The 27,660-nt window shown below is 54.3% G+C and overlaps 2 protein-coding genes across 2 annotated transcripts; both read left to right on the forward strand.

The window, feature by feature from the left end:
- Positions 1-788: 788 nt before the first annotated feature.
- Positions 789-18,002, forward strand: cyp27b1 (cytochrome P450, family 27, subfamily B, polypeptide 1). The gene is made up of 9 exons (XM_088635645.1): positions 789-7,133; positions 10,396-10,586; positions 12,131-12,327; positions 12,907-13,107; positions 13,209-13,372; positions 14,469-14,635; positions 15,312-15,393; positions 15,960-16,157; positions 16,436-18,002. Exons 1-9 carry the CDS (start codon positions 6,933-6,935, stop codon positions 16,547-16,549), a joined length of 1,515 nt encoding a protein of 504 aa, XP_088491771.1. The 5' UTR covers positions 789-6,932; the 3' UTR covers positions 16,550-18,002.
- A 5,353-nt stretch (positions 18,003-23,355) lies between these two features.
- LOC148678644 (EEF1A lysine methyltransferase 3-like) lies at positions 23,356-25,945 on the forward strand. The gene is made up of 3 exons (XM_088635690.1): positions 23,356-23,827; positions 24,122-24,233; positions 24,857-25,945. The coding sequence occupies exons 1-3, from the start codon at positions 23,666-23,668 to the stop codon at positions 25,282-25,284; spliced, it is 702 nt and encodes a 233-aa protein (XP_088491816.1). The 5' UTR covers positions 23,356-23,665; the 3' UTR covers positions 25,285-25,945.
- Positions 25,946-27,660: the final 1,715 nt, after the last annotated feature.

Genomic DNA, 27,660 nt, shown 5'->3' on the forward strand with positions numbered 1-27,660 from the left:
GGTGGCTTCTCTGGGGCGTGAAGGCGCAGGCCGCAACACGATCCCGCATGCCGGGGCTGGATATTTTTGAATGGAGCGGTTTCTCTCTGCAGCACAATGAGGGCTCTGTTGATGTGACGTGCCGAGACAATCCGCTCATTGTGTGTGTGTGTGTGTGTGTGAGAGTGTGTGAGAGAGAGAGAGCAGGGCTGATGGGTGAGAGGATGCTGGGTAAACAAGCATGCCTCCTCTTCCTGCTCGCAGTCATGTCCGCTGTTGCAGTATGCCACACAGCCTTTTCCAGTTAAGAGCGGGAGGAGGGAGCTCTGTGTCCGCACACTGCCTGACTCTCAGGTCAAGCCCGCCTGCCCTCTCTCCTCTCGAGCAAGGTGCTCGTTCTCCACGCTAGGATTCGGGGTGATCAGTTGGCCTCATCCTTCACTCCAGCTCCTCAGTACAAGTATTATCTTAACTGTGATTCTGAGCCTGCTATTTCCGGTTAAATATACACTAGAAGCCGGATTCAGGAACGTTCTGAAATTTACCTTTTAGCCCATCTAGCTCATTGGTTGCAAGTAGCTGAGCGACATGTCTTTAACAACATGGCTGTGTAGCTTGTTCCAGGCTCCCACCACTCTTTGTGTAAAGAGCCTCCTGATTCAATTCCTTTCTTTCCATGAAGGATACATGGGGGTCTGAGAGGAGAGACGTGCTCCTGTCCTGTTCCTGTCCTTGTGAGATCCGCTGGCACTGCTCCTGGAGACGAGCTGCTCAGTGTTTCGGTTTTTCAAAAGCCCTGCGCTCAGGGCTGGGGAATGTCAGCCTTCATGGTCTCCTGCAAATCCTGTCCCTGGCTGACGGGGAAGCAAAGCAACTGCCACTCCGCCCTGCTTTCCGGAGAGAAAGAGACTGTAAACAGCACAATGGAAAATCGGCTGGCAGGGCGTGTCTGCGTTCTGAAGAGCACAGGGGCCCCTCCTTGACAGGCCCCGAACAGAGCCGCAGCGCTCCAGCCTGGGGATTAAAGGGTTAAGGGGGGACAGTGTGCGTGGAGGGTGGGGGCTGTCATCTTCTGCGCCCCCCGGTAGGAGAGGAGCCGCAGGCCATGGTGCCGGCCCGCGAGATGGGGCGCGGCGCGAAGCAGAGCCGTTTCCCACTGCTTGCCTGTTGGCTGGGAACCCATAGCTCATCCAGCAGGACCGCGCCCCCAACCCCCCCCCCCAGCAATCCGGTCTGGCGCGGTCTGTCTGGCCGAGTCCTCGTCATCCAGTTCATCTTTCCAGATCTCCGCCAGCTGGGATGTTTCCCAGCGCCGGCGGTTATTCTGCAGGGTATTTTTCCGAACGGTTCCCAGGGTGTTGTGTACCACATGCCTGCGCCAGCTGCAAGCTGTGCTGGACCCGGATTCCACTGGGCTCTTCCATTTTCACCGCAGTGAGGTTTATAAGCGCCTGGAAGGCTCCCGGCGCCGGACATCTGCACACGCTGCAGAACAGGGGGAGATCGAAAGCCAGGCGGCAACCTGCTCCTCGTTAGGGCAGCGGCTTAATCACGTTACCCATGATACCACACGGGGCTGGGCAGGGCTGGCCGGACAGGGGAGCTCTGGGAAGTGGGATTTTCTTTCCCTCCCGCGGGATCTTGCGTCTGCTTATCATTCCGGCGGCGTGGAGGGTCACCCGAACCAGCCACTCGACTGCAGCAAAGACGAGTCTCGTTCCCCTTTCCTGAGCTGAACTGCTTGACGAGGGGAAAATAGCCGTCGCCTCTGCCTGTAACCTGTCGTCAAGGAAAGAGTATCAAAACCAACACCGTGACGGATTAGGAAATGGATTTAGAGCTCAGACTGGGGTTGAAGGTATTCCTGACGTGTTCTCATCAGATGCCCCGCAGGCCCGGTGTTGAATCTTTTCCTCCGAGCGCGGAGAGCTTGCGGTGAGCTGTCTTTCTTCGGCCTGTGCGTCAGCCTGCAACTGAACTAAACAAAGAAAACAAACTTCAGCCCTCTTGCAATCGCTAACTCAGACCTTCACACCTCCAGTCGGCCGTGCTGGAGGAGTCGGGGACCTGCCCAGCAGACGGCAAGTGTCAGCTTGTGTCTGCAGCTTCCCCTGGTCTCCCCGTTACCACGGTCGGCTCGTAATTGAGAATGCCACTGGCTTCATCAGATGAAGTTTATAATGACGTTTTGCGAGGGATGACCTCAGCCTCTGCTGTCGGTAATTTGTAATCAGTCCTGACGTTATTTCCTCACCTACAACATTCTGAATCCTGTACGCACAGTAACCCTCTTCTCCGCCTCCCTCCTCCTCCCCATCTCCAGCTCTGCAGCTGCCCCCTGGTCGCTCCTCTTCCCCAGGGGGTCCCAGCCTCCTCGGCCCGTGGACAAGGAGGTCCGCCCTCATTCAGGCGCGTAAATCCAAATTTACTGTAACCAAAGCCCTCCATAAACCTCTCAATACACTTACTTCTTGGGTGTCGTTATAAAACTTGGGTAATCTTTCCAGCTGACCGAAATGTGCTGAAATGTGCTGATTTTAATTGGCTTAGAGAAAGGGGCTGCGTGGATGTGAGGTTTGGTGCCTCTGAGCAGGAGTGCCTGGCTGGTGAGAGTCCGCTGGGTCCAGTGTGTGCTGTGCTGTGGAGAGTGCGGTCAGTTGGTGGGGGGGGGGGGGTGTGGCTCGAGAGAGACGGGGTGACCCCTCCTGTGATTCCCGGCACAGCGTTTCCAGCAGGCATCCCAGCAGTCCCTGCGGTGCGAGGAGGGCTCATGGGAGCTGGGAATGAGGGGAAAGTTCAGGGCAGGGCTGTGCTGTGTGTCTAAGCATCGCTACGTGATGGTTCCTCTGTATCTGTCTTTCAAACCAGAGCAAAGCCAGGACCTTTTGCCATTAGTCTACCGTGATGCCACACGTCTACCAGCGAGAGGGAGGGGGTGGACGAGCCCAGGGCTGCTTCAGACTGGGACAGAGTGTGTCACGATGACCTCTGCCCTCCAGCGGACCTTTGCTCTACAACCCACTGTCACAGTGACCTCTCACCCACTGAGGCACGCCGCTGTTTTCAGACAGCCCCTCGGCTTACAGATGTTTCCCTAGAACACAGGCACATGTCTTTGAATTTGTTGTCGACGAGGTTGTTGGACTGGAGAATGTCCGAGATCAGGAGCAGGCAGACCTCGGCCACACTGTGACCTAGGCCAGAACCAGCCGGCTCAGCTGTGGCTTCACAGCTGCAGTAATGCAGATGTTACAAGATCGTTGTGTCGGATGAGACATAAAACTGAGGTCCTGACTCTCTGTGGTTATTAAAAATCCCCGGGCATTTCTCAAAAAGAGTAGGGGTGTTACCCCAGCATCCTGGCCAAATTAAGATAAGATAAGATCACTTTATTGGCCATATACATTTTCTTGTATTAGGAATTTGTCTTTTCACATACCCCAGCTTGCTCTCCATGAGACGCACAACAGGGAGAGAAGCTGGGGGTCAGAGCGCAGGGTCAGCCATTTATACAGTATGGCAGCCCTGGATTGTCCTTTACCAATCATGGCTTCCTTATAATCCCCATCTCTGAACTAGCTTCATCACTGCTCTCCTCCCCCCTGAGAGCTGGTGTGTGGTGAGGTACTGGTGCACTCTTGACTGCCATCACATCATCCAGGTGGGGCTGCACACTGGTGGTGGAGGGGTCCCCATTACCGGTAAAGCGCTTTGAGTGGAGTGTCCAGAAAAGTGCTATATAAGTGTAAGCAATTATTATTATCCGCTGATGCAGAACTGAACGATCTTCTCTTTTCAACCTGCAATAAAAGTTAAAGCGGGGCGGGACTGGCCTGAACACAAATGACAAAATACTTTTGCGTCCTGCTGCATCACTCTGTTTCAGATGGATTGTGGGAAAGGTCCAGGACCGGTGGCGACATGTGACTCGCGTGACCTCCCAGCCCTGTTGGGCCTGTTCTGCTCTCCCAAACACAGGCAGGGGACGAGTCTGCTTTAAATCCACACGATTTGTAGGAACAGGACTCTGGGGAGACTAAAGTAAAGATGAAACTGGGCAATGCTCCCACGCCTCTGGAGGACTGTACACAGGGCTCTGTGGCCGGCAGACATACCTGATGGGTTCCACTGCCCTTTCCTCCTGAAGTGAACCCTGTGCTGCAGGGCTCTGCACAGACGCTGGCCCCTCTGTTGAGGATAATGGGCAATGGGTTTAAGGCTCAAGGGATTCTGTGAGACCTGGGCATTGCACCACACAGCTCGGCTGACCTAATCTGAAATGGGCGAAAGGTGCTTTCTGTTAGATAAAGCGAGAGGACTCGGGTGTTTGAGCGCGCTGTGCTGGTCGTTCTAATTCTGTACCGACTACTGGGAAGGGGAGCCTGCAGTTTCAAAAGCCGGAATGATCCACGACAGGCAGATAACCCCGAGATACTCTCCCGCGGACTTTACCCACGCACGCGGCTGCTGTCGGACGAGCCACACCGGGATGCGTGCGAGCCTATCGGGGGGGTCTGCCCCCCCCCCCCCCCCCCATGGTGAAGAACATCTCTCTGTCGCGCTGAAAAAAAATCTCGACTTTATCTTGGCCATTACCCCCAAATCAAGACAAAGGACGCTTTCCCGTTACTTCTATTAGACCTCCGTGAATTCCAGAATAATACATCGTCGTGGAAACGCCTCTCTCAATCCTAAAGTGTGACACCTCAACTTCCGCTCTCGCAGAGACTCGCAGACCCTCAGACGGCTTCGTGACGTCACCCCTTTGTTTCCGACATAATTGCTGCGCCGCGCGAGAAACCGGAGCCTCGGGACCGCGGTGAAATTACCTGAAGACAGTTCATGACATCTCTAGGCTCCTCGTTGACTACGTGTGAAAAGGAGATAGTCTTTTCAATAAAGGCGTTTTGTTTAGGAGGAGGGGTGGGGAGGGTAAGAAAGACAGCGTTTTGGCAAGGAGAATGCCAATTTTAAAGATCTCTAAAATCTGTGAAACGGGTGAGGGTGTGGGCCATGTCATTCTGGAGATGGATTTATATATATTTTTAATAAAAATGGTTATTCTAGACACTCTAGTCTCGCCCCCTCCCCGACCCGTCAACCCAGGGCTAATCTCTGCATTGACGGGAATTATTTACAGTAGCTGTCTGGCAACACGCCCAGCGGCGAATTTACCCCCCCGGGAAAACAGCCGAGCGCTGGCCTCCTGGAATGGGTATCAGAACAAAACGAACGCTGACACTCGGTTTTCAGTGAGCCCGACAAATTAATAACTCTTAACGGGGGTCCTTTGAAAACGCCGACTCGCGGCAGACCAGATGTTTCGCTGTGGTAGAGGTTATTGTTCCGTGGGGAGGTGTTTTGGACACGCGTGCCAGGGTCTGCGTACAGGTGTGTTCGGGGCAGCGCGAGTCTGGGCTGCCTTCCAGGAACCCAGCTCAAACATTAATGCTGAACACCCAGGAGAAAATTACCCATCAACAGTGTGCGAGTTGGAACTGGGTCAGGAGCCCCGGACTAGCTCTCTGTCGACTGTGTTTTGTTCTGGGAGTTCAAAGGCCGATCCCACGAGCTGTCGCCTGAGTCAGCAAACCTTTCCAGTCATCCGCGCTGCGGTTAACCCCTTACTGGCGCAAACTGCGGTCTCGAAGGAGAACCGCTAGCGGGAGTGGGGCTATAGACAGCATCTTCAGGGTGATCTTTTACAGTGTCACTGCTATCGAATATTGCACGCGGACGGATTTATGTTCGTATGTCTTTACATGGGCCGGTCCTGAATCCCAACGGACTGATATTTTGCAGGCAACACACCGGTTTAATTTCAATTCGGCGCTAACCCCGGTCTCGTCCAGGGGTTATGGATTCATCTCCTCAATAGGCGGCCTTCTGTGGTTTAACCCAAATTCTCGGGCGCTCATTGTCGCATGACCTCACGACTCGTCCATCATAGCGAAAGTTTGGCCTTTCAGGGAACATCCTGCCGGGGCTTCGGGAAGTGCGCTCTGCTGCGCGCGTCATGGCGCAGGAGCCCGGACTGCTGCAATTTCCCAGCAGGGTCCGAGTGGCGGGCTGACTCACGGCCCCGCCGCCTGACGTGTCTCCGGGCCTCGGACGTGTTTCTGCTCAGGAGCCGTAACCGAGAGCGAGGAGTTTCACTCTGACCAGAGTTTCCCATACGGACAGCTGTAATTTCATGTAAGAATGAGATTATGATGCCATATCACATGCGTAATGAAAGAGAGTGTCTATTATCCCCGAGGGGCAACTTGTTTTACAGCAGCGGTGTTGGTGTACGGACGGACAGAAAGAAAGAAAAAGGGAAGAAATAATACTACACAGAGAATGAATCAGTTGAGTCCAGCAGGAACAGCGCGATTAAAAATGTTGTTTCGGAAGAGGCTGTTACTTCAGGTGAACCCTAACCGCGCTGCGCGTTCATCCTCTCCGCACTGCCTCTTACACCTGGCTCCCACTGTCCCTAAATATACTGTCCTAAAAGGTCGTAAAAGCGAAAGGCCGTCTCCTGCGCTGTGAGCAGGTGAGAGTGTGCTCTCCCTCTCAGGGGCGGGTACAGGTAGGATGGATGACGTGAGAGGTTCCTGAAGTTTTTAAGCGCGACACGGCTCCCGCCCCAGCCCTGCTGCTCAGTCCCTCCAGCTGATCACTGGCCCCGCCCCCTCTCGGGGCCCCGCCCACAGAGAGGGGGGACGGGCTCCGCGTCTGCGTTCTGATTGGACACACCTTCCGAACGTTCCCCGCCCCCCCCGGGTTAGGTCCCGCTGCCGCGTGTCTGGCGGCACCTTGTGATGGGTAGGCCTGATGAATAATGTGGAAGGGGGCGTGATCTAGTACCGGCGTGCCGGTAAAATATAAATAGTAGCTGCAGCCGAAGTGGGGGGACAGGAATTCTGTTTTGAACAGCTTCCTAAGATTTCTGACATCCGCCCAAGAAGATGCTGCAGGCTCTCAAAGGGACCGCTCGGAGCGCCTCTCCGGTGGTGAGGTGGCTGGAAAGCGTGTGGGAGAGCAGGGTGTCCCTGCCGAGGCAGGATCGGGCGCTCAAGACCCTCCAAGAGATGCCGGGACCCTCCGGCTTCAGCTTCGCGTGGGACCTCTTCGCCAGGGGGGGTCTGTCCCGGCTGCACGAGCTGCAGGTGAGAGCCCTTCGCTCACAGAGTCACGGACACCTAACCTGAAGACACTCGACGAGTTCGTGTTTAACGTCTGTCCAATTTATGTTGTAATTTTTTATAATGATGCCAGAAAAACAAATTTGCACTATTTTGAACGGACAGTAGCTAATATGATATATCTATGTGTTACCTGTTGGCTGGGCTGGGGTGATTTTGTGTTACAAAATATGAATTCTACGTTAAAATAATTTGAAAGACATGCGCGCCCGATTTCACACATCTGGGCTGTTTTATTGTGAGCGATACTGAATAAGTTAAGAGGGATTTCCCAAAACAGCAGGAAAAAAAAAACATACTGGTTTTCAGAATCCAGATCTGAAAGGTTACAGCTAGATTGCGCCAGACAAACAAACCTTCTCAACAGCAGCCGTAATCTGCTGTTCAGAGGAATCGATACCGCTGTCCACCACACAAGCCATGGCCTTGAGACTGACCCTCCGCAGCGCTCCTGTCTCCCACCTGCCAGCGCGGGGGGGGCTCAAGCACTCCTGCCGTAAGAGGCTGGAAACATACGGAGCCCTCCCCTCCGCAGGTGTGTGCTGGCAGCCACGGTCCACCAGAGAAGTGTTTCTCGTGAATGTGCAATAGAATTCGAATCTCTGAGAGTTAAGTTATACGTAATAGTTGTTTGCATCTTAGTGAAGTCATAGATAATATCATATAGGATGACCCAGAAACCATTACTATCTTCTGCTGCAGATTGGCTGGTTGTAAGACAGTCAGTGTTGGATTATTTTGCCAGTTTGTCAGACAGTCAGTATTGGATTATAATGCCTGTTTGTACCAGAGTCTGTAATGGATTGCAATGCCTGGTTGTCAGACAGTCAGTATTAGTCAATAATGCCTAGTTGTCAGACAGTTGGTATTGGATTACAATACCTTGTTGTCAGATAGTCGGTACTAGTCAATAATGCGTAGTTGCCAGACAGTCGGTATTGGATTATAATGCCTGGTTGTTAGTTGGTAGTCGGTATTAGTCAATAATGCCTGGTTGTTAGACAGTCGATATTTGATTACAATGTCTGGTTGCCAGACATTTGATATTATTAGTCAATAATGCCTGGTTGTCAGACGATCAGTATTGGTTTATAATGCCCGGTTGTAAGACAATTGATATTAGTCAATAATGCGTAGTTGTCAGACAGTTAGTATTGGATTGCAATGCCTGGTTGTCAGTCAGTAGTCTGTGTTAGTCAATAATTCCAGGTTATCAGACAGTCAATATTGGCTTATAATGCCTGGTTGTCAGACAGTCTGTACTGGATGGCAAAGCCTGGTTGTCAAACAGGCGGTATTGGATTATAAAGGGAAACCTGGCTGCTGAGCACTGGGATGGAGGTGTTGAGGTGTTCCAGGTGTCTGCAGCACTGTTCACATGGGGGTTAGTTTATGACAGGGACAAAAAACTCAAGTCTGCACCTTCATGTCATTGAAGTTTTTAACAGTCGTGATAAAGATGATTTTTAAGTCCTTTCCTAGTACCAGCATAATGATTTAGAATTTGTCTCTATGTGCTTTACATTGCAATTCCTGTGAATTCAATGCACTTTTCTACGACAGCAGCATTTCACCTGGGCTTCAGTGTGTGATATGGATGAGGTGGATAATTAAATGATTCTACTTCAGTACCTCTTTACTTTCACACAGTATCCATCACCAAAGCAAGAGGTAATGCCAGTTCTTAATTACAGGCTTAGTAGGGCTTGTAGAAAAACTTATTTGACTCTTGTAAAGTGTGGTATGTGTAATTACAACTGAATAAAGGTGGCTGAGTGTGCACAGTGTGTGTCTGCAAGGTGTGAGAGGTTGTGTGCGTAGTGTGAGTGTGTGCAGGGTGTGAGGGGCTGTGTGCGTAGTGTGAATGTGTGCAGGGTAAGAGAGGCTGTGTGCACAGTGTGAGTGTGCACAGGGTGAGAGAGGCTGTGTGCATAGTGCGAGTGTGAGCAGGGTGCATGTGCAGTGTGAGTGTGAACAGGGTGTGAGAGGCTGTGTGTGCAGTGTGAGTGTGTGCATTGTGTGTGCTCAGGGTGTGAGAGGCTGTGTGTGTAGTGTGCAGGGAGTGAGAAGCTGTGTGCACAGTGTGAGTGTGTGCACAGTGTGAGTGTGTGCGTTGTGTAAGTGTGCGCTGTGTGGGAGAGGCTGTGTGCACAGTGTGAGTGCGTGCGTTGTGTAAGTGTGCGCTGTGTGGGAGAGGCTGTGTGCACAGTGTGAGTGTGTGCGCTGTGTGAGTGTGCGCTGTGTGGGAGAGGCTGTGTGCACAGTGTGAGTGTGAGCACAGTGTGAGTGTGTGCGCTGTGTGAGTGTGCGCTGTGTGGGAGAGGCTGTGTGCACAGTGTGAGTGTGTGCACAGTGTGAGTGTGTGCGCTGTGTAAGTGTGCGCTGTGTGGGAGAGGCTGTGTGCACAGTGTGAGTGTGAGCAGGGTGCATTTGCAGTCTGAGTGTGAACAGGGTGTGAGAGGCTGTGTGCGGTGTGAGTGTGAGCAGGGTGGTGCACGTGCAGTGTGAGCGTGCACAGCGTGTGTGTAAGAGGCCGTGTGTGCAGGACTGGCAGTGCAGCTTCATGACATCATGATTCGCGACAATGACATCAGCAGCCTACACACCTCACCTCCACATGCTGATGTAATATACTGTCATCCACTGTCACACCTGGTGTGTATACAGACAATAGATACACATATTTACATTACGTGCTGCGATTTGATAATTGTAACCTTTTCGAGGTCACCTATGATAAATAAAGGCGTCACCCAAGCGAATAAATGGTTAAAACAGGTCAGGGTGAGTCATGCTGTGGTGATGCTCCTGGGCTGCGTACCAGATCCCACCTGCTGCCAAGGGACAGGCCACCCCTGGGCACATGCCAGCCGAGTGCCAGCCCAGTAGAGAGCAGGATCTGCCGAGTCCAGCAGCTTTCACTGTGTCTGTGATCCAGCTTATCCCTAATTATTAGTTATCCTTAATTATTGCCAGTGTGCTCTGCCCAGAGCTTTGAAGGTCCACAAAGCGCTTGTGTGTCGATCCAGTCAGTCCAAGCAGGTGCTCCTGCTGCTGGATGGAGTGTCCTGCCCTGCTTCAGGGTGCAGGTGGTGGGCCAGATGGAGTGTTTGTTGTTCAGAGCTGAGTGACCGCGCGCGCTCTGCAGCGTGGGCTGCCGGACAGCTGTTGGTCTTCCGCAGTTTGTGTTTTTTGGAGGGCTGATCAGTAACTCCTCTGGCTGCAGGTGGAAGGCCGCGCTCGCTACGGTCCCGTGTGGAAGGCCAGTTTCGGACCGATCCTGACGGTCCACGTGGCCGAGCCCGCGCTGATCGAACAGGTCCTGCGGCAGGAGGGGCAGCACCCGATCCGGTCCGACCTCTCTTCCTGGAAGGACTACCGACAGCTGCGCGGACACGCCTACGGACTGCTGACTGCGTGAGTCCGACCCCCCCGCTCGCTCTCTCAGATTCTGTCCTCTGCTCTCCTGAGCGCCGGCAGGAAATCATTAATAATAAGGTACAATAAGAATAATATTATTATTATATGTATCTTATTAATAATAAGATACAATAAAGTATCTATCTTTCTAGGAACAAGTAATAGGTTTATTCCATGCTGATAAAAAGAAGATAGAAAACACAACGTTTCCCCCGTGGAGCCTTCTTCAGCATGGAATAAACCTATTACTTGTTCCTTTGCAGCCTACGCATGCTGACGCAGCTCCCCACCTGAGCTATCTATCTATCTTATTCAGATACATAGCAGTTTTAATCCCAAAGGACTCCAAAGTCTTTTACACGTAGGACTGGACCCACCTATTCCAATGCAGAATTGCAGCTGTGCCAGAGTGCACTGGAGTGGGATTCAGCCAGACCAAACAGCCCTGGGATCTTTACTGGCTGAACGGTCAGGGCCTCAGTTTAAACCCACAGCCCAGTGTCCTTTGTGGTTTGGAAACTCTGGTCCAGGGAGAAGAGCACCCCCTACTGGTCCCCCAACACCACTAACAGTAGCAACCTGGGTAGCACTGGAGGTCTCCCATCCCAGTGCTGACCAGGACCAGCCCTGTTGAGCTTCTGATGATGAGATCAGGCTACTTGGTGGCAATGCTGCTGTCCCAATCTGATTACGTCAGCGCCTCTGCCTTTCCTGTCTGTTACAGTAATCTGCCTTCAGAAAATAGGTGATTTCCTCTGATTCTGGGTAGGATTTTCACAACAGCAGCGGAGAAGGAAGAGAAAGTCATGATGGCGAAGAGGGAACGAGATGAGTAAGAGAGAGCAGGATGGTGACTCAGCAGAGCCGCTCTCTGCCTGGGGGGGTTGGCCAAGCAGTGCACAGGACGTGAGTCAGGACTGCGGTGGCGGAGACGCTCCGCGGCGCTTATGTCACTCAGTCTTTCCCTCACGCGTGGTGTTTGACACGGCCGAGGCCTGGGGGGGGGGGTTAGGGGACGTCAAGCCGCAGGAAGTGAAGGCGCAGGAAGGCGGTAAACCCGTCAGGTGCCAGAATGCACTCTGGGCCATTCTCTCGTAGTTGTGTTGGTAGTGAAGAGCATCAGAGTGACATGCTTGTTTTAGTTGCTCCGTAGCACATCGACTGCCGAACCCCCAGCTGTGTCCGCAAGGATCTCATAGAATGGGTTTCACCAGCACACCTGGGTTGCAGTTTTCACTTCCAAACGCACCTGTTCCCCTTTTCCCTTTCCTGAGTAGCCCGTTAACCAATAACATGCCCCGTCTTCCACAGCCACAGGCAAGTGGGACTTCTCAGTCTCCTTACACCAGCTCCTTCACTCCTGGGAAGAGGGCTAATTGGTCCCATTCAAATGCATAATTAGTTTAGTTATGCTCCTGAGGAATGAAAACCAGAGGCACTCGGGGGACTGGAGCTCGGACTCCCCGGCAGCTGCTTTTACATTCTGCTCACTCTGACCCCTGACCCCTGACCCCTGACCCTCTGTCCGTCTGCCCGCACAGGGAGGGGGAGGAGTGGCAGGCGATCCGCAGCCTGCTGGGCAAGCACATGCTGCGCCCGCGCGCGGTGGAGGCGTACGGCGACACGCTGAACAGCGTGGTGACGGACCTCATCGCCAAGCTGCAGTTCAGCCGCCGGCAGAACGCCCAGGGCGTCGTCAAGGATGTGGCCAGCGAGTTCTACCGCTTCGGGCTGGAGGGTGAGCACCGGTATAAAATGGGGCACCACGTGGTAGGGGTGGGGGGTGTGAAGAGCTACACTTTTTTTGAAAGGGAACAGTATCTTCCGAGAGCTGTGAGCAAGGAGGGGTGCATCTTTTTACTGGGCCTGCGTCATGTGACTAAAGAGGGAGGCCTGGCACAGCACAGTCAAGGCAGAGTGTCAGTGCTGCTGAGGATCGCAAGCACAGTGAGACAGTCCACCACGAAGCGCACCAGCACTGAATTGTGCGAGAGACATTCTCCTACTCTACAGGCCTGCTTGGCACTGGCTCCTTCAGCCCCGCCAGAGGCTCCTGCCCTGCAGACCCCCCTCAGTAGGGGTCAAAGGCACAAGGAGTGTCTGCAGTGCAGGGTTCAAAGAGGGCTGCGTCCTGACCTGCCCCCTCCGGCTGCACTGAGAGCTGATCCCGCCCCGTTTCCAGAGCCCCAGTCCCAGCTGATCCCGAATTGTTTCAGCCGGCCGAGTAAGTCACTGCTGGCCCATTAGACCACCGGTCCTGCCCAGCCCCGCCCTGCCGGGATGTGCCGACGGATCAGGAGCTGACGTTTCTCCACAGGCATCTCCTCGGTGCTGTTCGAGTCCCGGATCGGCTGCCTGGAGCCCCAGGTTCCCCCGGAGACGGAGCGCTTCATCCAGGCCATCAACACCATGTTCGTCATGACGCTGCTCACCATGGCGATGCCACGCTGGCTGCACCGCCTCTTCCCCAAGCCCTGGCGCACCTTCTGCCAGTGCTGGGACTACATGTTTGAGTTTGGTGAGTAGAGATGACCAGGCCCGGGCCCGGTCCAGTCTTGGCCCACGTGGCTGCTTGTGGCGCTGGTACTGATGCCCCCCCTCTCTCTCTCTCTCTCTCAGCGAAGGGGCACATTGACCAGCGGCTGGCGGAGGAGGGGGCCCGCGTGGCGCGGGGCGAGACTCCGGAGGGCCGATACCTGACCTACTACCTGTCCCAGCAGGGCGTCCCCATGAAGCAGGTGTACGGCAACGTGACCGAGCTGCTGCTGGCCGGAGTGGACACGGTGAGCAGTGCCCACCCCTCCGGGGGCACCAGAGCGCCCTTCCACAACACCTGGAATAATACCCTCTCCCAGAGGTCAGAGTGTCCAGTACTGTCCACAACACCTGGAATAATACCCTCTCCCAGAGGTCAGAGTGTCCAGTACTGTCCACAACACCTGGAATAATACCCCTATCCCAGAGGTCAGAGTGTCCAGTACTGTCCAGAACACCTGGAATAATACCCCTATCCCAGAGGTCAGAGTGTCCAGTACTGTCCACAACACCTGGAATAATACCCCTATCCCAGAGGTCAGAGTGTGCAGTACTGTCCACAACACCTGGAATAATACCCCTATCCCAGAGGTCAGAGTGTCCAGTACTGTCCAGAACACCTTGAATAATACCCCCTCCCAGAGGTCAGAGTGTCCAGTACTGTCCACAACACCTGGAATAATACCCCTATCCCAGAGGTCAGAGTGTCCAGTACTGTCCACAACACCTGGAATAATACCCCCTCCCAGAGGTCAGAGTGTCCAGTACTGTCCACAACACCTGGAATAATACCCCCTCCCAGAGGTCAGAGTGTCCAGTACTGTCCACAACACCTGGAATAATACCCCCTCCCAGAGGTCAGAGTGTCCAGTACTGTCCAGAACACCTGGAATAATACCCCTATCCCAGAGGTCAGAGTGTCCAGTACTGTCCACAACACCTGGAATAATACCCCTATCCCAGAGGTCAGAGTGTCCAGTACTGTCCACAACACCTGGAATAATACCCCTATCCCAGAGGTCAGAGTGTCCAGTACTGTCCAGAACACCTGGAATAATACCCCTATCCCAGAGGTCAGAGTGTCCAGTATTGTCCACAACACCTGGAATAATACCCCCTCCCAGAGGTCAGAGTGTCCAGTACTGTCCACAACACCTGGAATAATACCCCCTCCCAGAGGTCAGAGTGTCCAGTACTGTCCACAACACCTGGAATAATACCCCTATCCCAGAGGTCAGAGTGTCCAGTACTGTCCAGAGAAACTGTATTAACAACCCAGAGGACTGAGTGTCCAGTACTGTCCAGAGAAACTGGATTAACCTCCCCATGTCTCTGTGGCCTCAGATCTCCAGCACACTGTCCTGGGCTCTGTACGAGCTGTCTCGTCACCCCGAGGTGCAGAGTGCTCTGAGGAGGGAGGTGGAGGGGGTCCTGGGTGGCTGGGAGGTGCCAGGGGCTTTGGACGTGGCCCAGATGCCTCTGATGAAGGCCGTGGTGAAGGAGGTACTCAGGTGAGGCACTGACCTGTGCCTTTCTCTCTGTCCGAGTCTCGTTCCCTCATTCTCTCTCTCTGAGTCGCGTTCCATCGGCTCCCTCGTTCTCTCTCTCTCTCCAAGTCTCATTCCCTCATTCTCTCTCTTGTTCTATCAATTCAATTCAATTCAAGGTGCTCTATTAGCATGACCGATGTGTACAATCAGAGTTGCCAAAGCAAATAAAAATAATAAAATTAACATTAAACAAAACAAAAATAAAAGTAAACTGAAATCTACAGACATATTACAGGTATTTACAACAAAGACATATAATCAAATATTGACATATACTGTAGACAGATGGAGCATTATTGGGAGACAGACTCACTGTTCCTCAGGCTGTGACAGGAGATCAAATACTGGGCTGCCAGTTCAACTGAGTTCCCTTCCCAATCTCCCAGTGGGATTGGGAGCTGTTCTGACTCTGGCAGGTGTGGGAACTCTGGGACTAGATTTCTGAATTTAGGGGAAGAATGTTTCTCTAATCCCAGAGTATCTGTCACAGTGCAGTAGGAAGTGCACCTCTGTCTCTGTCTCTCCCCGCTGGCAGTGGGAGCACAGCCTGTCCTCTCTGGGCAGCCAGCTCTCTCTCTGAGTCTCGTTCCCTCGTTTTCTCTGCCGCTGCCCCGTTCACACCCCCTCTCGGTTCCAGGCTGTACCCAGTGATTCCTGCCAACGCCAGGGTCATCGCAGACCGAGACATCCAGGTGGGAGGATACCTCATCCCGAAGAAGGTGAGCAGCCGATCCCTCCCTTCCCCCAGTGTGCAAGCAGACCTTGCAGCCTTGAACAGTGAAGACCAATGGGGGAATGCGATATAAGTAATATTAAGTAATATTTATCTTATAATTCTCCTTTAGAAGTGGCTTCTCAAAGCGCTTCAAGCACAAAGTCAAAATCCTCAAAGACATCAACAAAGTCAAAGCCAGTAGACTTCTTCAGCACGGACAGTGAGAGTCCAGCTGGAGGGCACAAGTAGAAACTACAGGGAAGTGCATTTGTACCTGCAAACAGGAGGCACCCCTTTACACAAAGAGTGGTGGGAGTGTGGAACAATCTTCCAGCCACGTTGTTGGAGCTGATATGGCTTCTTTAAAGAAACGTCAGGATAAGATCCTGGGTTCGGTCAACTACCAAACAGGCCAGACAGGCCGGTTGTTCCTCTCGTGTGCCGGATCCTGTGTTCCTGACTGTTAGGATGACGTCCGTGCGGTGTGACAGCGCCTCTCTTGCAGTGTGGATGAGCGGCTCTCTCTGACGAGACCCCTGATGACCTTTCCTCTCTCCCCCCCCACCCCAGACCCTCATCACTCTGTGCCACTTCGCCACATCGCACGACCCGCGGTTCTTCTCCAGCCCGGCCCGGTTCTGGCCCGAGCGCTGGCTGAGCCGCGAGGAGGGTCACCACCCCTACGCGTCCGTCCCCTTCGGCGTGGGCAAGCGCAGCTGCATCGGGCGCCGCATCGCGGAGCTGGAGCTGTACCTGGCGCTGGCGCGGGTGAGAGGCAGTCCTGCGCCGCCCTGCAGGGGGCGCTACTGAGCTGGTCAGGAGCCAGGGCTCTCTTACTGTGTAATAGGTCCAGGTTGCTTCTGCAAGGGGTCATTTTGTTAAAAGTATTAAGAAAATAGTGCTTAAGAGGTAATAGCATAAAATAGTAACTATACACAGACTACAACGATCATTGTAACTGCCTTTTAAAAACTGCTTTTCCCCAGGCTCCTTACTAAGCCTCACCAGTGGTGACAGGTCTCACTTCTCTCCTCCCCTCCCCTCAGATTCTGACCCGGTTCGAGGTGAAGCCTGACCCGGAGGGCGGCGAGGTCCGGCCCATGACCAGAACCCTGCTGGTGCCACAGAGCCACATCAGCCTGCAGTTCATCGAGAGATGAGGGCGCCGGGGGTGAAGGGCCGAGGAAGACCCAGGATTCCCCACCTGAACTGGGGGGCAGGACGGAACCTGAGCCCCAGGATCTGAGGGCCCCACGAGGACGGGGCTCACCTGAGGGGTCGGAGTGCAATAGGGCCTGACCGCTAGACAGGAGCTGACCGCCTGACCGCTAGACAGGAGCTGACCGCCTGACTGCTAGGCACCAGCTGAGAACCTGACTACCTGACCGCTAGACAGGAGCTGACCACCTGACCACCTGACCATTAGGCAGGAGCTGACCACCTGACCACCTGACCATTAGGCAGGAGCTGACCACCTGACTGCTAGGCACCAGCAGAGAACCTGATTACCTGACCGCTAGACAGGAGCTGACCGCCTGACCGCTAGGCACCAGCAGAGAACCTGATTACCTGACCGCTAGACAGGAGCTGACCGCCTGACTACCTGACCATTAGGCAGGAGCTGACCACCTGACCAATAGACAGGAGCTGACTACCTGCCTACTAGGTGTGAGCTGACCCCTGCCCGCCAGACAAGCTGACAGGAGCTGACCACCTGACCACCTGACCTTTAGGCGGGAGCTGACCATCTGCCTACTAGACAGGAGCTGCACCTCAGGTCTCGGACAGCAGAGCTGAGGTTCCTGAGCTCTCTCGCTGTCGATCCAGGGCCGAGAATGCGGGCGTGACTTTTTTTTCACCACTGAGCCTCGCTTGTAATAAAGAATTTCAGGGCGATGTCCCAGAAAGCTCTGCGCTGAGCGCGAATCTACCGACGCTCTGTGGCGTTAGCGGCGGTCGGGCACGTGGGGCGCTGTTTGTCGAAGGTGGTGGCCCAGTCTCTCTGCTGACTCTGCTGCTGTGGGGGCCTCAGCACTAGTCCTGCCTGCAATCACAGAGGGAACTGGAGCTCGACTTGCTTGACTTTTAATACATGAAGAGCAGAGGGTTGGACAGAGGTCCTGGAGACTGCAGCAGGCTTGAACTTGCGGTCCCCAGTCCTGCTGCTGGGGACCCCACTTTCTCATGTGGTTTGCGCTCAACTTGAGCTTCCTTTTTTAATTAAGAAAAAAAACCTTTTGCTTAATTAAAGCTTCTTTGTTGATATCAGAGATGAGACCGATGGAGCTGTGTGTGTACCTACTGTATATGAGATTCAACACGTACCTTAAAATGTGCAATTTTCAAGGAGCTGTAATCTCATTAAGCAAGCGACTGAGCACAATTAAGGGTTTTGGAGTTTCCATTCAAACTCTTTACCTGTAAAAACTACAGCTGCTGTGATTTGATGCTGCTTATTTATGTTATCAGACCAAGTGACCTCAATATGTACAACTAGGACAGGTGATTTATTTTGTTGCACATATGTTTTTTCTTAATGTGAGACTTTGTCTGTTTGTTCTCTTGATGCTAGCAATAAGACAATATTAATTAAAATATACAGGTTTTTATTTATTATACCTCATTGTCTTTGGCAGAGCCACAATACTCACTTTAGTATAATAGTGGAAGTGGGGGCTTTTTAAACTCCTGCGCAGTTTGACAGCGTCCCTCTCGCCTGTGGTCACCTGATACCTGCTGGGGTCACGGCCGTTTTGTCTGAAACACATGGCTGAGATCCTCATGTCAGTGACCTGCTTGAAGCCAAGTGTAACAACAATGGTGAATACGTTCCTCGTGGAGCCTCAGCCTTTCATCCCTGATTTCTTCCGGCTTGTCGGCCGGCCGCCTGTCCCGGGGGTCAGTGGGATGCACGAGCCAGCAGCAGGTCTGACCCGGAGTGGGAACTGCGCTGTCATCACTCTGGTCTCCCCACGTGCCAGGACCTGAGCTGGCCAGCCCAGCCCCACCCTGCCAGCCACCAACTGAGAGCCCTTCAGTGCTGAGTCAGCTGTCCAGACTCTCTCGCTGGCCCAGTCACACACACACACACACACACACACACACACACACACACACACACACACACACACACACACACACACACACACACACACACACACTGACCTGACTCCACACACGCACACACACACGCTGCTCTGACTCCACACACAAACACTGACCTGACTCCCCCTACACACACACACACTGCCCTGATTCCACACACACACACCATACTGACTCCACACACACACCACACTGACTCCACACACACACACACACACATACACACACACACACACACACACACACACACACACACACACAGTCTGAGTGTGGAGTGCTGTGCCACTGTAGCACAGGATCCCTGTGCCGTTCTGATGCCACCTCGTAAGAGAGAAGGGCAGCACTGCCAGCTGGGGTAGAGGGCAGGGCGGACAGCATGCCTCAGAGCTTGGCACCACTACCTGTTTACTGTACCCTGCCAGCCTGCGCGCTGAAAACAAGTCCACGCTGGGACCAAGGTCTGCCCGCGAAGCCGCGTGCCAGGAATTATGTAAAGTCAGAGGTATGAGCTGAAGGTGGGTGAAGTCTGCACTGCTCCGGCGAAAAGGTCCGTGAACTGTATAGTTCTTGAACATGAAGGCCCTGATGTGAGTGAGCACAGCCTTCCAGCTCCAGTGGGATTCGGCCCATAATTCCTCACTGGATCACTCCCAGGAGTCTCTGCTGCAGGCTCCAACAACCTGTAAGTGTTGTGTAGATGTCGGAGCGCGGAGGCGTGTGGCATTGAGCAGCTCTTGGAAAGTTCCCTTTACTACTAGAAAGGAGGGCATCCCAGTTCAGACGCCCCTGGAGTCTCTGGTTAATATTAACGCAGAGCTTTTCTGAGCCCGAGAGCATGATGCCAGACAGATCCGCAGGGTTGGACAGGAAAGTCCATCAATGTAAGCTCACTGTGATTTCAGTGCAGGGCCCAGATCCACGCCGTGGTGCTCCTGTGTGGCTGAAGCAGGAAAGTTGGGCCAACAGCGTGCAGGTCGACAGCGCAGAGCCAGAGCTGGACACTGCAGGTGCCGGACTGGGCCGTGTGATTACTCACGACCTCCCAGGTGACAGCCCACGCCTGGAGCATGGCCTGCTGCGATCTACAGCTGATCGGATACAAATGGGCCGAGACTGTTTGGCCCTTGTAGCCCGTTTGATAGTTAGTTAATTGGCCCCAAAATCCACCCATTTCTCGAAAAAAACAGTCAGAGTGTCATCTTCATAAACATCGCTGAGTAGCTTGTTCCACACTCCCACAGCCCTTTACGTAAAGACGAGTCTCCTGCTTTAAATGTTCAATGCTCTTCCCCTTTGCACTTTTCTAAACGCACTTGTGCACTTTCCACTTGTGTCCTCAGGTTTGAGGATGGTCAGTGCCCTTTGAGGATTGCGAAAACTTGAACCGCCTCCTCTTGTAATCTTCTCTGTTCAAGACTAAAAAGGTTCAGCTCCTTCAGCCTGTGTATCTGGTTGCTCTTCTCTGCACGGATTCCAGAGCAGCAGTCTCTTGTCAAGCGTGTGGTGACCAGCGTCGTACACAGCCCTCGAAATCAGCCCTCGATAGTGTGTTATACATCTCTCTAAATCCTACACTTCATCACTGTCTGTCCTGACGTGGGTTTGCCTTTTTAAATGCTGCCCCACGCTGTCCAGAAGACGTCATCGACGGGTCAAGAAGACCCCTCGGTCTTTTTCATCAGGCTCAGAGGCCCCTGGTGAAAAAGAATGTTACAGACAGCAGAAGCAGTGGCCGGCTGGTGCTGTTCACCTGTACGAATGTGTTTGACCCAGGAGTATCGAGTTGGTTTTGAGAGCAGCTGTGTAGACCCAGGCCTGGCCCAGGCTGGCCTCGCTGGGCCGCCGGCGGTGCTGTTTTCCTCGGGGACCAGGGCAGGGAGCGGCGTGCTGTTTTGTGTACAGCCTTGGCCCCGGGTCCACGCGGCAGGGGGGGGGCGAAGGCGGGGGAGTCTGGCCCGGGAACGAGGCCAAGTGGAACAGGGCAGTCCAGTGTCCAGCAGTCGCTGCGGGGCGTTTCACGGCCGCCGAGCTGGGGCCGGGCCAGCGCGTCCCGCGCTGAGTCAGCAGAGCTGGCCGACCCCCCCCCTCCCAGCGCTGCCCCCCGTCCAGCCGAGCCCCGCTACCCAGAATCCCGGTCCCTGTCCCGCTCCGGGCAGGACGGGGCTGTTCCAGGAAACTCCCCCCTGACCAGCTCCCCCTTCCAGGACCTCACCAGCCTGCACATGGCACGCGCGGGGTCAGAGTTCACTCCTGCAGGACCCCTGGGGCCCTCAGAGCCCGACTGGACCCTGAGCTAGCTGGTGGACTGACCTCTGTCCAGCCCTGAAAGCGCTCTGTTACTCCTGCACCTGGAGTTAGGAGCAACATGTGAACGGTACAGCACGTGCTCACCCGAGCCGATACCTAGACCCCTACCGATAACGTAAGAGAGCAGCTTTAACTGGAAACGAGAGGGAGTCCAACTGGGAGGAGGTCATTTGGCCTTTATAGCTCATTGTGTTGCTGGTAGTTAGTTGACTGGAGGATCTTGCCCAACCCTGTGTTGAAGATACCAGGGTGTCGGGCTCAGCAACATGGAAGCACAGCTCGTCCCAGACGCCTCCGTTCTGTGCCACTCCTGCAGGTTAGGGTCAGCTCAGTCTGTCGTTTGCGCACGTGCAGTGAACTGCTTAATTACATGTAGGCCCCGATGCAAAGACATTGAGGGATCACCAGAACACAAACTCAGAACAGCAGCAGCAGCAACCACAGCTTAAATAACACACAACTTTAAAACAAGCAAGTCAGCACAAGCAGTGTGAGAGGGGAAAAAACACATCAGTGTGAGCCAGAGCCAGGGGAAGAGTTCAGTAATCTGACAGCCTGCGGGAAGAAACCGTCTCTGAATCTGGAGGTTCATCTCTTTATGCTCCTGTGAGGCTTACCAGAGGGAAGGGGGGAGAAATATGAGAAACCAGGGTGATTGTTGTCCTTAGCGATTCTTCCCAGCCTTCCTGAGACAGCCAGTTGTAGAAATGTCCACAGCAGAGGGGAGCTGTACTCCAGTGATGGACTGGGCTGACCCGATCACCCCCTGTGATCAGACAACGAGCTGCTGCCAGACCACACAGTAATGCCACACATGAGCACACTCTCAGCAGCGCACCTGTGAAATGTAGTAAGGACAGCTGAAGACAGGCTAATTTTTTCCACCTGTCGGAGGAAGTAAGGGCGCTGTTGTACCTTCTTTGTAGCTCCAGTTACATGCTGGGACCACGTTTAATCATTAGTAATGAAGGCACCCAGGAACTTGAATCTCTACAGCCACCCCACTGACGTGAATAGGGGTGTGGTCCCCACCCTGCTTTCTAGAATCGCTGAGCAGCTCTTTGGTTTTGATGGCGTTGAGGGAGAGATTATTGTCAAGGCACTCGTAGATGGAGTTGGAGCTGTGTCTGGCCAGGCGATGGTGGCTCCACAAGGAGAACAGCAGGGGGCTAAGCACCCAGCTCCTATATCAAGGAAGAAAGCTTTCCATCGACCCTCACAGTCTGAGGGCTGCCAGTCAGGAAACCCACAGATAAGAGAGATCACTTTACTAGCCATATACAATTTCTTACATTAGGAATTGGTCTTTTCGCAGACCCCAACTTGCTCTCCATGAGACACACAGACGGAGAGAGAAGCTGGGGGTCAGAGCGCAGGGTCAGCCATTGTACAACACCCCTGGAGCACCTGGGGTTAAGGGCCTTGCTCAGGGGCCCAACAGAGTAGCCTCCGCAGGATACAAACCAGCAACCTTCCAGCCACAGGCGCAGATCCTTAGCCACAGAGCCACCTATGCCCCCATAATCCAGCTGCATAGAGAGGGGCTGATACCCAGGACATTAAGCTTCCTGTCTAGTCTGGATGGAACTACAGATTTAAAGGCACAGTTGGAATCAATGAATAGCGTTCTGACGTGTGTCTTTATCATCCGAACGAGCCAGGGCAGTGTGAAGAGCCAGGGAACCAGCGTCGCCAGTGGGCCTGTTACGCCGGTATGCAAACTGCAGGGGGCCTCTGCACTCGGGTACAATAGTGTTACTGTGCCTCATGACCAGCCTTTCCAAGCATTTCATTACGGCCGATGTGAGCGCTACCGCTCTGTAATCATTATAATAGGTCGCAGTATTTCTCTTTGGCACTGGTTTAATGGTGGTTTTCTTGAAACACACGGGAACGGAAGATTAAATATTTCACGGGAAGTGAAATATTAAAAATATCTGTAAAAACCGTGGCCAACTGGTCGGCACAGGAAGGAAGGACCCGTCCGGGAACACTGTCCGGACCTGTCGCCTTCTGTACGTTCACCCGCCAGACGCCTCGCTCCTGCCTGGTTTGTGTAGGTCAGTCTGCGACATTTCTTGTAGGACCAGGCTGCGTATCTGTGATCTGGAAACGCCGTGTTGTTCTATTAAAGAAACAGCGATACGGTGTTCGTACGAACACTGGCGCCATCTGCTGGGCAATTCCGATACTGCAGAGTAGTAGCGTACCGCGCGTTTCCTAGAAGGATGAACTGCAGAAGCTCACGGATTAGCTGCTGTACGCACTCGTGTTCAACTGGGATGACGGAAAGGGTCCTACGGTCTAACTGTGGTCCGCGTATGGCAAGAGCATTCTTGTTAGAGCTCCGAAGTGTCTGTACAATATCGGAGTGTGTATGTTGAATTAAGATGTTTGTCTCTCATTCGAATAGTTCGAGATCCTCAGAGTACTTCCCAATGCGTAGTTTTCATGGGCTGCCTGTCGCGACGTAGCAAAGATTTTCAAAATATGGGAAGCAGCGGGGGCACTGGGCTAAGGAACTACAAACCCCGCTGTTGAAAACGACGTCATCAACATGTAACCAAACCGCCCCTCCGCTTCTTCCTACGTGGCGCTCGCTGCCTTCGGTGTGCCGAGGGCGCGCGTGCTCGCCGCGTGAGAAGCGGACCCTGCTGGCTCGCGCTCAGCCCTGCCGACCCGGACCGTGCGAGCGGGCTGAGAGGGGCCCGGCTCCACCCGGGGCAGCCGAGAGAAGCCCAGTTCAGCGCCCGCTCGCCCAGATGTTGGCTGCGCCTCTCGCCTCCCGAGGCTGTGACGGGGCGGCCGCGCTGCCCTCGTTTTAATCTGTTTTTAAACTCTGTTGTATTTTAACTGTAACGGCGATGAGTGTCGAGGAGGAGCACGACGACCTGTTCCCGGCGGACTGCCGCCTGTTCTCGGACTCGTTCTCGGAGGAGCGGGCGTACCGCTTCAGCGGGCAGGAGCTGCGGATCTGCCAGGAGTTCAGCGCCAGCCTCGGCGTGGCCGCTCCGGTCTGGGAGGCGGTGAGTGAGGGGCTGGGGGGTCACAACTGGGGACGCTGGCACTGAAAAACGGCTCCTTTAAAGTTAACCTGGATAAAATGACTGTATTGGTTTCTCGCTTTTCCTGCGGGTTTGCATGTTGGACCGTGGGAATACCGTTTCATCCCGAGATGGAAGTTCGCGCAGGGCAGTGCGGTGTTCCCGGGGACGGCCGCCTGCTTTAGCCCGGTCTGCCGGTAGGGGGCGTGTGTGGGACGTCTGCTTGCTTGCAGTCGATGCCTGAGCTGAGCCTGTTCCTGGTCTGTCTCTGCCCAGGCTCTCTGTCTGTGCCGGTACTTCGAGGAGCAGCAGTTCGACTTTGCCGGGAGGCGTGTGATTGAGCTCGGATCGGGGACTGGCATTGTGGGCATCCTGGCTGCTCGTCTGGGTAATACAACTCACTGTGCCTGCCTGAACCCCAACTCTGACCTTTCTCGAGCCCTTACCCCTCTCCTCCCTGACCCCAGCCTGACCCCTACTGTCTCCCTCGAACCCAGACCACACCCCTCTCCTCCCTGACCGCAGCCTGACCCCTACTGTCTCCCTCAAACCCAGACCAAACCCCTCTCCTCCCTGACCCCAGCCTGACCCCTACTGTCTCCCTTGAACCCAGACCACACCCCTCTCCTCCCTGACCCCAGCCTGACCCCTACTGTCTCCCTCGAACCCAGACCACACCCCTCTCCTCCCTGACCCCAGCCTGACCCCAGCCTGACCCCTACTGTCTCCCTTGAACCCAGACCAAACCCCTCTCCTCCCTGACCCCAGCCTGACCCCTACTGTCTCCCTCGAACCCAGACCACACCCCTCTCCCTGACCCCTACTGTCTCCCTCGAACCCAGACCACACCCCTATCCCTGACCCCAGCCTGACCCCTACTGTCTCCCTCGAACCAACCCAGACCACACCCCTCTCTCCCTGACCCCAGCCCGACCCCTCTCCCTGTCCCCAGTCTGACCCCTACTCGAACCCTGACCAGTCCCTCACCGAGCCGTGTTTTGCCCCCTGCAGGTGCAGCAGTGACGCTGACGGACCTCCCCCACGCCCTCCCCCAGCTGCAGCGCAACGTCTCGGCCAACCAGCCCGCCCCCTGCTGGCCCCACCCCCCCTCGGTCCGCGCGCTCAGCTGGGGGCTCGACCACGCCCACTTCCCCTCCGACTGGGACCTCGTCCTGGGGGCAGACATCGTGTACGCGCGGGACACCTACCCGCTGCTGCTGGCCACGCTGCGCCACCTGTGCCAGCAGGGGGCAGTGCTGTACCTGGCGTCCGAGCTGCGGCAGGAGCACGGCACGCCGGAGTTCTTAACAGAGCTGCTGCCCGGGAGCTTCCACACCGAGCTGCTGCACCACGACGACCAGCTCAACATCAGCATCTACCGCGGCACGCTGCGGGGCGCTGGGACACTGAGGGAGAGAGAGGGGGCGCTGGGACACTGAGAGAGAGAGACGGGGCTCTGGGACACTGAGAGAGAGAGACGGGGCTCTGGGACACTGAGAGAGAGAGACGGGGCTCTGGGACACTGAGAGAGACGGGGCGCTGTGGGGCGCTGGGACACTGAGAGAGAGAGAGGGGGCGCTGGGACACTGAGAGAGAGAGACGGGGCTCTGTGGGGCGCTGGGACACTGAAAGAGAGAGGGGGCTCTGTGGGGCGCTGGGACACAGAGAGAAAGAGGGGGCTCTGTGGGGCGCTGGGACACAGAGAGAGAGAGGGGGCTCTGTGGGGCGCTGGGACACTCAGAGAGAGAGAGGGGGCTCTGTGGGGCGCTGGGACACTTAGAGAGAGAGACGGGGCTCTGTGGGGTGCACTGGGACACCGAGAGAGAGACAGGGCTCTGTGGGGCATGCTGGGACAACAGAGCTGGGCACCTCTTCTGACACAGAAGCCCCACTGGACTGAGACATTCACACACCTCATGCCTATCTTTCTGCTACACTTTCATGTGGCTTTTTTAGAAGGTTTTTATTCGTTTCTTTCTGTCTGCACACTTCAGTCTTTTTCTAAAGTTTTGATATAAGCTTTGTAACTGTTTCTTTCTACAGTGTCAGCTGCCCTGGTCAGGGTGTCAGGTAAGCTGGTAATAAACTGCTCAAAACAGAGTTGGACCCTGGTGCTGTGTCATTGAGCCTGGAGCTGTGTCATTGGGTTTCACACTGGCTACGAAGGCAAGGAGCTCACGTGTGATAACTGCACATGTTCTTACGGACCAAAACATTAGAGAATCCCAATGGATCCCATGTCCATACTCTCTTGCCCTGTTACTCCACAAGGGATCCACACTCTCTTGCCCCGTTACTCCTACAGGAATCCACACTCTCCTACCCCATTACTCCAACAGGAATCCGCACTTTCCTGCCCCGTTACTCCAACAGGAATCCACACTCTCCTGCCCCGTTACTTCAACAGGGATCCACACTCTCCTGACCCATTACTTCAACAGGGATCCACACTCTCCTGCCCTGGTACTCCAACACGGATCCACACTCTCCTGCCCTGTTACTCCAACAGGGATCTACACTCTCCTGCCCTGTTACTCCAGAAGGAATCCATGCTTTCTTGCCCCTTTACCCCATCAGGAATCAACACTCTCCTGCCCCATTTTTCCAAAAGCAATCTACACTCTCCTGTCCTGTTACTCCCACAGGAATCCACAGTATCCTGTCCTGTTACTCCAATAGGAATCCACACTTTCCTGCCCTGTTACTCCAGCATGAATCCACACTCTCCTGCCCTGTTACTCCAACAGGAATCCACATTCTCCTGCCCTGTTACTCCCACAGGAATCTACACTCTCCTGCCCAGTTACTCCAACAGAGATCCACACTCTCCTGCCCTGTTACTCCAATAAGAATCCACACTCTCCTGCCCAGTTACTCCAACAGAGATCCAGACTCTCCTGCCCCGTTACTCCAATAGGAATCCACACTCTCCTGCCCCGTTACTCCAATAGGAATCCACACTCTCCTGCCCAGTTACTCCAATAGGAATCCACACTCTCCTGCCCCGTTACTCCAATAGGAATCCACACTCTCCTGCCCCGTTACTCCAATAGGAATCCACACTCTCCTGCCCCGTTACTCCAATAGGAATCCACACTCTCCTGCCCTGTTACTCCAATAGGAATCCACACTCCCCCACCCTGTTACTCCAATAGGAATCTACACTCTCCTGCCCAGTTACTCCAACAGGGATCCACACTCTCCTGCCCCGTTACTCCAACAGGAATCTACACTCTCCTGCCAGTTACTCCAACAAAGATCCACACTCTCCTGCCCTGTTACTCCAACAGGAATCCACACTCTCCTACCCAGTTACTTCAACAGGAATCCACACTCTCCTGCCCCATTACTCCAATAGGAATCCACATTCTCCTGCCCAGTTACTCCAACAAGAATCCACACTCTCCTGCCCCATTACTCCAATAGGAATCCACACTCTCCTGCCCAGTTACTCCAATAGGAATCCACACTCTCCTGCCCAGTTACTCCAATAGGAATCCACACTCTCCTGCCCTGGTACTCCAACACAGATCCACACTCTCCTGCCCTGTTACTCCAACAGGGATCTACACTCTCCTGCCCTGTTACTCCAGAAGGAATCCATGCTTTCTTGCCCCTTTACCCCATCAGGAATCAACACTCTCCTGCCCCATTTTTCCAAAAGCAATCTACACTCTCCTGTCCTGTTACTCCCACAGGAATCCACAGTATCCTGTCCTGTTACTCCAATAGGAATCCACACTTTCCTGCCCTGTTACTCCAACATGAATCCACACTCTCCTGCCCTGTTACTCCAACAGGAATCCACATTCTCC

Source organism: Lepisosteus platostomus, chromosome 1, assembly GCF_059453375.1.
Source record: "Lepisosteus platostomus isolate fLepPlt1 chromosome 1, fLepPlt1.hap1, whole genome shotgun sequence".
Lineage (NCBI taxonomy): Eukaryota > Metazoa > Chordata > Actinopteri > Semionotiformes > Lepisosteidae > Lepisosteus > Lepisosteus platostomus.

Coding starts and splice junctions, on each gene's coding strand:
- cyp27b1 (XM_088635645.1), top strand. CDS start 6,933: ATGCTGCAGGCTCTCAAAGGGACCGCTCGGAGCGCCTCTCCGGTGGTG. Junction 15,394..15,959: donor GATACCTCATCCCGAAGAAG/GTGAGCAGCCGA, acceptor CCCCCACCCCAG/ACCCTCATCACTCTGTGCCA. Junction 16,158..16,435: donor TGTACCTGGCGCTGGCGCGG/GTGAGAGGCAGT, acceptor CCCTCCCCTCAG/ATTCTGACCCGGTTCGAGGT.
- LOC148678644 (XM_088635690.1), top strand. CDS start 23,666: ATGAGTGTCGAGGAGGAGCACGACGACCTGTTCCCGGCGGACTGCCGC. Junction 23,828..24,121: donor CCGCTCCGGTCTGGGAGGCG/GTGAGTGAGGGG, acceptor GTCTCTGCCCAG/GCTCTCTGTCTGTGCCGGTA. Junction 24,234..24,856: donor CATCCTGGCTGCTCGTCTGG/GTAATACAACTC, acceptor TGCCCCCTGCAG/GTGCAGCAGTGACGCTGACG.